We start from the raw sequence: 12,272 nt of genomic DNA on the forward strand, positions 1-12,272 counted from the left end.
TACCACTTTGGTTTCCACTGCCCTCGTCTCTCTGACAACAAGACCTACATGTTCTGCTGTCACCACAACAACACAGCCTTCAAGTACTGCTGTAAGGAGACTGAGTTCCAGACGGTCATGCAGGTCAACCTCACCACCACCACAGACGGCTTCAAACACAAGTGAGTCCAATTCAGGTTTTGGCAGTGTATATATGGAGTGGTACTGTTCCTTGTCTGTTAGTATGCTAATTATTTTGATTCTATTACACAGTGTACTGTTATTATAAAATGCTAGGCTACTTACATTAGGTCGAGCGGATACCTTAAGAACATAGAAAAAGTTATCCGCAAGGAAACAGCCATTAGCTTCTCACTCACAATTGAGACATTTCCACAGAGAAAAAAGCCCTGGCCTTTAAATGTTAGTGATTGATAAGTTGTTAGCTCCCTTGACAATATCCCACTCATTGACACCATTTGACTGATGCTCAAAGGGCACATTGACATTGATCTACACCTACAGAGAGAATCAGAACCACAGCAGTGAAGAGCTGATGCTTTGTTACTGAGTGATTGGGTGGGCTGCCTGCTGATGCCATCTCTCAGCAAAGTTTAATAAAGTGCTTTAGTGTACTGTATCTTACTATACTGTACTATAGTATAATATTTTATAGTATACTATAATACTGCACTACACTACAAATGTCGGTAAGACCAAGAAGCTGATTGTGGACTACAGGAGAAAGAGTAGAGACCAGGCCTCCATCCACATCGACAGGGCTGTAGTGGAGCGGGTCGAGGGCTTCAAGTTCCTTGATGTCCACATCACTAAGGACTTAACATGGTCCACACACACCTGCACAGTTGTGAAAAATTGCTCCAGCCACCCAAGCCATAGACTGTTCACTCTGCTACCGTCCGGCAAACGGTACCGGATCATCGGCTCTCGGACCAACAGACTCCGAGACTGCATCTATCCCCAAGCCATAAGACTGCTAAATAGCCATAAGAATGCTAAATAGTTAATTACATGGTTAGCCAGACTATCTGCACTGACTCTATCTTGCACTGACTCTATGCACACTCACAATACTATATTCATTACACACACTATATACACGCTCACTCTCACACACACACATATACACACAATTTAACAATCATTAGCCCCCCCTCTGGTCCTCCCCTTCCTCCTCTGAAGAGCCTCCACTCACACACACACACACACACACACACACACACACACACACACACACACACACACACACACACACACACACACACACACACACACACACACACACACACACACACACACACACACACACATACTTACACACTTTTACACTGATCATTTGCTGCGGCTGCTACTCTGTTCTTTATTTTACTCTTATTATAATCTATCCTGATGCCTAGGTACATTACCCTGCCTCCAAGTGCAAATCTACCTCAAATACTTCATACCCCTGCACATTGATCTGGTACTGGTACTCCCTGAACATAGCTTCATTATTGTGTACTTTATTCCTCTTGTATTACAATTTTTCTTTTTATTATTATTTTTAACTGCATTGTTGGGAAGGGCTCGTAAGCAAGCGTTTCACAGTAAAGTCTACAGCCGTTGTATTTGGCGCATGTGACACATTACATTTGATTTGACTACACTGCAATGCACTACACTACTACACTGCACTACACTATACTACACCGTACTATGACAGACTTAAATAGAAATCTTACTCTATGTAGCCAACAGCTCCGGTTAGAGATCAGTAAGAGAAGAGATCAGTAAGAGAAGAGATCAGTAAGAGAAGAGATCAGTAAGAGAACAGACAGGCAGGAATGACCTCCCAGACTGGGAAGGAGCTCAGTAAGAGAACAGACCGGGAGGAATGACCTCCCAGACTGGGAAGAAGCTCAGTAAGAGAACAGACAGGGAGGAATGACCTCCCAGAGTGTGAAGGAGCTCAGTAAGAGAACAGACAGGCAGGAATGACCTCCCAGAGTGTGAAGGAGCTCAGTAAGAGAACAGACAGGCAGGAATGACCTCCCAGAGTGTGAAGGAGCTCAGTAAGAGAACAGACAGGCAGGAATGACCTCCCAGAGTGTGAAGGAGCTCAGTAAGAGAACAGACAGGGAGGAATGACCTCCCAGACTGGGAAGGAGCTCAGTAAAAGTACTCCCTGACAAACAGAAACATAGAGTGCTCTCTCTCGCGCACTCTTTCTTTCTCTCCTCTAATACCCTCTCAGCGGGTGCTCTCTATGGCCAGTTACACAGCCCCTCTGGCAGGTCAGGATATTTCATCTAGTGGCTGATAACATAATGGGAGGCCATTTCATCCTCCTCCGCTCTGGACTGCACAGCTGAAGTGGTGATATTTACCACTGGCCCCAGGTTAAACTGGCAATAGCTCTGGGTCTGAGACTCTGAGCGTTCTGTCTACTGTTAGGAGCATGAGTTATTCTATTATCGTAGCTTATGATTGGACCATGTACTGGTATTAGCAGGTGATGACTTCATGTGTATGCATTAGGAAATTTGCCTTGTTTAACTTTGGCTAACATTTGTTGTTGCTGTGTGGTGAGTCTGCTCTCATCAATCTCTCCACACAGACAGCTGTCCAAACAGTCCCCTTTGCTTACTCTAGGTTCACTTAAATACACTCCTGAATGGCCCCACTGCTCTTAAACAGACAGATTTACACATCACCATAGACTGCTAAGCTATGCAAACAGTCAGCTATATGTCACACAGGCCCGGCGAGGGAAGTGAGACAAGGTAAATAGGGCTTTTATTTGGGTTTGTTTGAGTGCAGTTGCAAAGCTAGTGACCATGGTGGGGTTATTATTCCTGGTGTTGTGAAATATCTACAACACCATCCAAGGAGCTATTTGGTCAGCATGTTATGCATTAGACCAGGGTTTCCCAAACTCGGACTTCGGGACCCCAAGGGGTGCACGTTTTGGTTTTTACCCTAGCACTACACAGCTGATAATAATCAACTAATGATCAAGCTTTGGTGTTCCCTCCATATGATAAACCTCACTTTGGCCGTAATATCCTCTCTCATCTGTCTTTCTTGGTCAGAATGATCATTTGAAGTCGACTTTGGAGTTTTGCATTGTAATAGGAATGGGTAGTATCTTCCTGGGTAGTCCCATTTCTAATGCACAGCTCTGCTCCATAAAATCATCATCTTACTAACACATCCTCGAGACATTTATTACAAGTCTCATTCATAACGCTGTTCGTGGAGGTAGAGTGTAATTGGAAACTATTTGCACTCATTTTTACCTTGCAGCGATTTATGGATTGGAGAGTGAATTCCGCAAATGGTTTAAAGCACCACATAAATCCTTATGGCGTGAAATACATTAAATGTGTTGGTGTTGAAAACTGGGACAAAATATTGAAGAGCGATGAAGTTATTAAAATGGATAGGCTATGAGAGTCCCCTTTACATCTCAGTAAAGCACTTCCTTTACCGTAATATCAACTTACAAAAAAATATGCTTGAAATGCTACATAAAAATATTTTGAATTATATTTCACGCCATTCTCACTCCGTCTCTCTCTTCACCTATCTGTTTTCTACAGTAACTACACAGCCCTGGTAGGAGTGTGGATCTATGGCTTCTTCGTCATGGTGCTGCTAGCCCTGGACTTCCTCTACTACTCGGCCATGAACTATGAGCTGTGTCGGGTTTACCTGGAGAAGTGGGGTCTGGGAGGGCGCTGGCTGAAGAAGGCTAGGAGCCAGTGGCACCGGCCGGTCCCAGGAGAGGAGAGTGAGATCCAGAACCAGGCCCAGGGTCACCCCATGGCCCTCAGCCACCACCACCCCAGACACAGCCTCCGAGGCGAGGGCCAGAGCCCCACGCTCCTCCCCTACCACACACCGACCGTCTGGTGAGTCACCCCGGCACACAGTGGATGTCCATTCAGACTCATTGTGCATTATACAGTATGGACTTGTATAGAGTTGTCAGGATCAGGAAAGTAACACTTTCAAATGCCATTTGGTGCTCATGATTTAATTATATACAGCAGAAAGCACAAGGGAGCCTAGCACATTCTCCCTCAGGGTTCATCACCTCACGTTGTCTTGCTCTCTGTCTCGTTGAATGTTACAATGTTGCTAAGTGAAAGTTACCATAGCAAACCATCAGCACAATATTTCTCCCTAAGAAGAGATTTGGCATCTCCAGCATAGACCAAGTTTCAATACCGGGAATAATTCAGATTTATCCCTAGAGTCCCGGGAGCATTTGAAGCGTTTAAAACACAGAGAGCGCTCCAGGACACACAAAATGTTGTCGAATCATAAACACTTTGTAACTGTATAACAAAAGCCAAATGACCAAAGTTGCTAAGCTTGCTAGATAACCTCCTTCAACGAATGACAGAATATCTCCCCTCTTCTATACAGATAGCAGATCAGCTAATGAATAACGGGGAGTGGAAATAGTTTAAATACCAACTCAGTTTTAAAAACTCTCATACCATTTGTTGATCACACATTCTCTACTGAAGCTCTAAGCAAGTATGAGACCGCGCAGAGTAGCAGGGAAATGTTACAGAGGTATCTTGACATGCATAGGCGAGAGATGTGTTTTGACAATGCAACCTATGGATTACAGAATAAAGTTAGGAATGTTCATGTGAGACAGGAGTCAGGATTTTGGGTATAAGTGGGATTTGGACTGCATAGGAAAATAGCCTAGGCTGTAGGACGGGATAAGGTAGAATTTTCCCCTCATGCCTCTTGGAATTGTTAACAAACTTCATGTTTGTAACCAGGTTTCCATCCAACCGTTTTATGCAAGTAAAGTAGCCTACATGTTGGATAAAAAATTTCACAACAGGCCTGATGGGAACAGCTAATTTGTCTGTAAACTTTCCATATCTTGACTAAACTAAATACGCTAGACAAGGAGGGATCTGTTTGTGTCAGCAAAATGAATTATGTGAGAAATGGCAGTGGTCGAAAATGACACAAATATTATTTACCATTTCATTACTGTTACAGTGCTATTTGGTTGTTAATTGGATTCGTTCCGACATTTCTTGATTTGTATAATTTTCTATTATTGTGTACAGTTGACATTTTACTGCATTGTTCAGAGCTAGTAACATCAGCATTTTGCTGCACCCTCTACAACATCTGCTAAACTGTGTAAGAGACCAATAAACTTCGTTTTGATTGCCCCCAAACGCTTCGTAGGATGATGGGAATCAGAAACACTGAGCCTCGCCACACTCTCATGCCCTCACCTTACACACACACACACATACTCACTTGTGTCACCTCTTCCCACACACACATGCAGTCACCTACTCTATACCATATTATGTCTCAACATGCTCCTTCAGTCACCACTTAGAGGAGGAAAGTGAGAGACAACCAATGGTATCTTGGAGACACACATCCAGCCTCGACCCACAAATACAGTGCATTTGGAAAGTATTCAGACCCCTTTACTTTTTCCACATTTTGTTATGTTACAGCCTTATTCTAAAATGGATTAAAAAATAATAAGTCCTAATCACAATACCCCATAATGACAAAGCAAAAACACCTACCTCTAATTAAGAGCCATACCAGGCAACCAAAACCAACATAGAAACAGATAACATAGACTGCCCACCCAAAACTAACGCCCTGACCAATTACACATACAAAAACAACATAAAACTGGTCAGGACCGTTACACTCAAGCTCTGTCGGGTTGGAAGAGGAGTGTCGCTGCACAGCTATTTTCAGGTCTCTCCAGATATTAGGTTGATTTAAAGTCCGGGGTCTGTCTGGGCCACTCGGTAACATTCAGAGACTTGTCCTGAAGCTACTCCTGCGTTGTCTTGGCTGTGTGCTTAGGGTCATTGTCCTGTTGGAAGGTGAACCTTCGCCCCAGTCTGAGGTCCTGAGCGCTCTGGAGCAGATTTTCATCAAGGATCTCTCTGTACTTTGCTCCGTTCATCTTTCCCTTGATCCTGACTAGTCTCCCAGTCCCTGCCGCTGAAAAACATCCCCACAGAATGATGCTGCCACCACCATGCTTCACCGTAGGGGTGGTGCAAGGTTTTCTCCAGACGTGATGCTTGGCATTCAGGCCAAAGAGTTCAATCTTGGCTTCATCAGACCAGAGAATCTTGTTTCTCATGGTCCGAGAGTCGTTTAGGTACCTTTGACAAACTCCATGTGCCTTTTACTGAGGAGTGGCATCTGTCTGGACACTATCATAAAGACCTGACGGTGGAGTGCTGAAGAGAGTGGTTGTTCTACTGGAAGGTTCTCCCTTCTCCACAGAGGAACTCTGGAGCTCTGTCAGAGTGACCATCAGGTTCTTGGTCACCTCCCTGACCAAGGCCCTTCTCCCCCGATTGCTGAGTTTGGCCAGGCGGCCAGCTCTAGGAAGAGTCTTGGTGGTTCCAATGCTGCAGGAATGTTTTGGTAACATTGTGCCTCAACACAATTGGAGCTCTACGGACAATTCCTTCGACCTCATGGCTTGGTTTTTGTTCTGAAATGCACTGTCATCTGTGGGACCTTATATAGACAGGTGTGTGCCTTTCCAAATCATGTCCAATCAATTGAATTTACCACAGGTGGACTCCAATCAAGTTATAGAAACATCTCAAGGATGATTCTTATTTATTCTCATTCTTATTTAAATAAGGTATTTATATTTTTTTATATATATATAAATTTGCAAAAATTTCTAAACACCTGTTTTCACTTTGTCATTGTGGGATATTGTGTGTAGATTGATGAAGGAAAATAATATTTTATCAATTTTAGAATAAGGCTGTAACATAACAAAATGTGGAAAAAGTCAAGGGGTCTGAATACTTCTCGAATGCACTGTATATCTGTCTTCAAGGAATTCAAAGAACAACTGGAAGAATAACCTCAATCAAAAAAAAAGTTCTGTTAATCAGAACAAACTCAATCTTCATCAAAGGATTGGATCAACACAGTCAGAATATTAGTCAGAACAACCTCAATCTTCATTGGATCAATCTCTGTCTCAGACATTCTCTTGGTGTCGAGGAGCTGGCTTGTACTCAAAACACAGAGCTCTCACTACGAGCCAGACAGCCGGACAGCCAGAACGGCAGACAGACAGACACCAGTCCTCTGGCCAAGCCATCTCTCTGACTGTCTATGATAACTTAATGAGAGCAGAGATATGACAAATGGGTTTGTTGGCCGTGCCAGACCGTCAGAGTCAGGGTTCTGACACAGACAGAAGAGCTGAGACAGAATCTGTCCTAGCGGTGAACACATTCCTAGTAACTACCAGTGGGACATGTTCATAGGAACACCTGTCCATAGAGCCTGTCCTATTGATGAATATATGCCTAATTATACTGAACAAAATATAAATGCAACATGTAAAGTGTTGGTCCCATGTTTCATGAGCTGAAATAAAAGATCCTAGAAATGTTCCATACGCACAAAAAGCTTATTTCTTTCAAATGGTGTGCACAAATTTGTTTACATCCCTGTTAGTGAGCATTTCTCATTTGCCAAGATAATCCATCCACCTGACAGGTGTGGCATATCAAGAAGATGATTAAATAGCATGTGTAAACAACATGATCATTACACAGGTGTACCTTGTGCTTTGGACAATAAAAGGCCACTCTAAAAAGTGCCACACAACACAATGCCACAGATGTCTCAAGTTTTGAGGGAGCGTGCAATTGGCATGGTGACTGCAGGAATGTCCACAAGAGCTGTTGCCAGATAATTTAATGTTCATTTCTGTACCACTCTTATTTTCTTAGAATAAGATTAGCTTAATTATTTACAGAAATTCCCTGAGAACCTGCACTAGCACATGGTTAAATTAACAGTACATTGCATGTAGCCTCATTTTGGCCAGCTAAAAGCCTAACCACCGATCAAGCAACAATATTGACTAAATGTTCAAACCCTGTTGCTGCATGACTATTTTGCTGTGACAATACTGGTCAAGCACCTGTGCCACCAGACATGTCCACAGAGGCACCTTGTTAGAGAGAGCAGTCAGTTCAGTCTGAGACGCCTCATCAGCCTCAGTCAGGGATACTTGACTCCTACTGGAAACAGGCCAGCTTCACACAGAACATAGGGTCTTTGAAAATGGATCAGGTTGGGTCAAGATTCACATTGTGGATAAAAGACAAAGTAGGCCTATAGGAAGGTAGCATCCATAGGCTAACTGATGGTAATACATGCTGTAGTAATAGATGATTGGTAGTGAAGACTTTGCATTATGCATTATGACTCCGTCAGGTTGTTATGGATGTAATAGTATGATCTTGTTCTGAAAATAAAGATGTAATATTTGACAAAAAATTGTATTGTATAGAGTAAGCTGAGTTTGGCTTAGGAAGTTCAAAGCGAGTGCTTTCAGAAAAGTATTCATTTGTATGACATTTTCATAATGTGTACAAGTTATGAATAACAAATCATGTTTTCTTCCAAATGATACAAACATTGAGATGATACTGAGGCTAAAGGCTCTGTTCAATTACAAGCTGTTTTTCTGGTATGAGATGAAAATAACATTCTTATTGTCTTACACTGCAAATTCTGTAATCGGTTGTGACTGAATAGGATCCAAAGTGTGTTGCCCAAATAAATACACAAACAATGCATCATCATCAGATGGTCTTGAGTTAAGTTGCAAGCGATAGACCCGTAACCCCAGCGACAGGGAGTATGATGGGTAATGGCTGAGAATTAGATTCATACTTAGAGGAACATCTGTTTGTTTGTCGGATGTAAACCAACAGAAATAGGGGTCAAAGGTCACCAAACTGAAGCATAATCTACAACCATTTTTTTTTTTACCTTTATTTAACTAGGCAGATCGGTTAAAAGCACAATCTTATTTTCAATGACGAACAGTGGGTTAACTGCCTTGTTCAGGGGTAGAACGACAGATTTTTACCTTATCAGCTCAGGGATTTGATCTTGCAACCTTCCGGTTACTGGGCCAATGCTCTAACCACTAGGCTACCTGCCACAACAACACTTCCGCAAAAGTATCAGATCATTTCCCTGCATCTATTTCTTTGTGGGGAGGAATTGCAGCATGGCAGGTTCATGTGTGGGAACACTGTTTACCATAATCCCAGCTAGCAGATAACGCTGTGAGAACTATATGTTTCTTAGAGCTTGGTGAGAGCATGGTGGTCGTATGGTTATTTTGCATACAACCTTCCCACAACGTTCTGGGAATGGTGCAGGATACCCAGCTAGCACATAACGTTCTGAGAACCATGTTTCTTAGGTGGGAATTTCAGTACATAACGCAACATACATAACTTACATCATTTTCTACAGGTTTCCTCATGGTTCTATTTAAAGTCATGATCTCAGAACATTCAGAGAGTATTAAGAAACAATGTTCTGTGGGAATTTCAGTACTTCAGCATAACGTTTTTCTACAGGTTTTCTCATGGTTCTATTTAAAGTCAAGTTCTCAGAAAATTAAGAAAACTTTCCACAAAAACCACAAGAAAACATTAGTAATGTTCAAATAAAGTTCTAAGAATGTTATTTAAAAACATATACATTCCGTTTTCAGTCCCAACAAAACTATCTCTATCCTCTATCTTGTTAAGTGTGTGATCTTATTGAGTGCTTGTTTCCTTTGAAACTGGGTCTGTTTGAATAGACAAAAATTAACAGCTTTGTATGAGTTTAAAAAAAGATTGCATGCTCGCTCCATCCTGTGGGCGCAGTGGACTAATTCCATGGATAGAGAACAGAAGAGCATTGGTTTAAATCTTACTGACTTTACTAAGTCTTTCTGAAACATATTCTGAGAAGGTTATTTAATTACCTTCAAATAACCTAGAATTTCCATTCTCAGAACGTTAATAAAACCTCCCAGGAACACTTTCAGGGAACCATAGTAAAATGTTCTCAGAACCTCCCTGCAACCTAAAGATTAACGTTACTAGAACAGGCAAAATGTTCACTCCGCTTCTCAGAAAGTTAAAAAAAAAACGTTCAGTCAGGAAACTTATGGCTTCGTTCCCAGAACCAATGGAAACCAAAAATGTACGTTCCTACAACTTCTAAGGAACCAAATTGTCTAGCTGGGATTCTACTTGAGAAGGCTGTTATGTGTGCACAGACTTAAATCTGTTATTGGCTCAGCGTAGGCGGTCTGGGAATCTGATATTACTTTCTCTCCATGGATAGATTTATAAAAATTCTGCTGTTCAGGTATTGAAGTCAGCCTAAACAAATACAGAATGTTTAACCAGGTACTGTATGCTCTAGCTAAAAGGAAGAGTCGCAATGCATGGATGAGCAGAAAGCACAATCAGTTATTCATGCACAGTCATGTATTTACAGGAACCGATTGGTCCAATATAGATAACAGACAACAAGTCCCCGATGGTTAAGTGGAACAAATAATATGCACAGTGGGATCATGACAGTATCAAGTATGCCATGATTGATAAGAAGCTGTGGACTATATTGGCTCATAACAGGAAAAAGATCCCAGGCTTTAGCATGCTTTCTTTGACAATTTGTGCATGGAGAGCACATGAGCACATGGCCACATAACTGATATATTTTTGACTTTGTGGTCCACTGGGGCCCTGTAGCAAGCCTTTACACAGCAGTAAACACACACAGCTGTTCCTGGAAGCTCCCAGCACAGCGCAAATAAAAAACACTCAGAGCTCAATAATGAAACAGGATCTCCTCCTGACAGTTACAGATGTAGGATCTTAATTTGATCACCCTGTTGCAGGATAACTTTCAGGAAATGTAATACTTGCAGTGTATTTTAGGTTTGAAAACGCTTCTGACGTTTGTAATTTCCATTTAGAAATTTGACTTGATTTCCCCTTACAAAAAAAGGGTCAACCCCTACAAAAATGTCCATTCATTATAATGCCAATAATAATTCACATTTGCTGTTGCTGTAGGATTATTTTTCTGCTACAGCAAACTGTCTTAAATTAAGATCCTACATCTGTACAATGTCTCAGATCTGGTTAGAATGTCTGGTCATATTAAGGCCAAGCACCACATGCTGAAATTACATTTTTGCATCTACCTGTCAGTATTTATATTTGTTTGTATTTTGGGCCATTAATATTAGTATTTTCAAAAAGTAAACATAAAAATGTCAAAAACTTGAAAAAAAGTATATTTTCTTTAGTTTATCATACTACCGTCATTAACATTTTAATGCATTTGAATCACTTTAAAATGAACATACACCAATCATTTCAAACTCACTACATTAAAGGGTCAATCAGCAGTTGAAACAATAATAAAGTGTTTTCTCTGCCCCGGTTTTTATAAAAAGCTAAGGGATGGGGCTGGAGAAATTTAACCACTTTCAAATTCATAGAGAGTGCCCAGGGGTGGGGTGATAACCCTTAACTCTCTTGATACCATTGGATCGCACATGTGTGATGGACCCCTTACCAGAGAGAGGTCCTGGATTCAGTTTTGGGATGTTGGCAGATTGAGCCTTCCCTTCTCTATGATTAGTGCTGCTCTTTGGATTCCTCATGTTCCCATACTGATACTAACTTAGTATGATGCCTCAGAGCATCATAAAAAATAGCTGAACTGCAATATCATTTAGGTCAGATACTAGGTTTTAGGCTTTATAATACAGTATTTGAGCGACGATCAAGCTGCTCAGGGCTTGGTGTGTACAGATGTAGGATCTTAATTTGATCACTCTTTAGTTGCTGAGAATTTTCCTGTACAGCAGGAAATGCAAACTACTGTAGCATCGCCAGTGTGAAAACTGAATAGGCAGCCAGCAGCATTTCATATCATATTAATGCATGTTAACCATAGTGAGAGATGAAGCTCTATCTCCATGGTGATTATCACCAGAACATTTGGCATCGGATCACAGCAACCAGGCCCGGTGCCATATGGACCACCCACCTCCTGGGTGATGCCTGCCTGCATGCCAGGCTGCCTCACCAGGCCAGCTAGGGTCATCTATAGCAGAGTCGACCAAACGAGGTGGCATCTGTCACCACAGTCATAGGCCCTGACTCAGAGCTGAGCCGTCTGCCTGACCGTCACCTGACAGCCATTTCCAGTCAGGTCTCTGTGGCTAAGATACACAAAAGTATGTGGACACCCCTAAAATAATTGTGGATTTGGCTATTTCAGCTACACCCATTGCTGACAGGTTTATAAAATCAAGCACACAGTTATGCATTCTCCATAGACAAACATTGGCAGTAGAATGTCCTGCACTGAAGAGCTCAGTGACTTTCAACGTGGCACCGTCATAG

At 41.9% G+C, this 12,272-nt stretch overlaps 1 protein-coding gene across 1 annotated transcript in view; it reads left to right on the forward strand.

Annotated features, from left to right (window-relative positions):
• Positions 1-12,272, forward strand: part of LOC129855197 (protein shisa-like-1a) — a gene marked incomplete in the record, with an annotated part of 46,314 nt that overhangs the window by 26,857 nt on the left and 7,185 nt on the right. The window contains 2 exon segments of the mRNA XM_055922611.1: positions 1-161; positions 3,582-3,893. Coding sequence (XP_055778586.1) covers positions 1-161; positions 3,582-3,893 — 473 coding nt within the window.

Source organism: Salvelinus fontinalis, chromosome 5 (assembly GCF_029448725.1).
Source record: "Salvelinus fontinalis isolate EN_2023a chromosome 5, ASM2944872v1, whole genome shotgun sequence".
NCBI lineage: Eukaryota > Metazoa > Chordata > Actinopteri > Salmoniformes > Salmonidae > Salvelinus > Salvelinus fontinalis.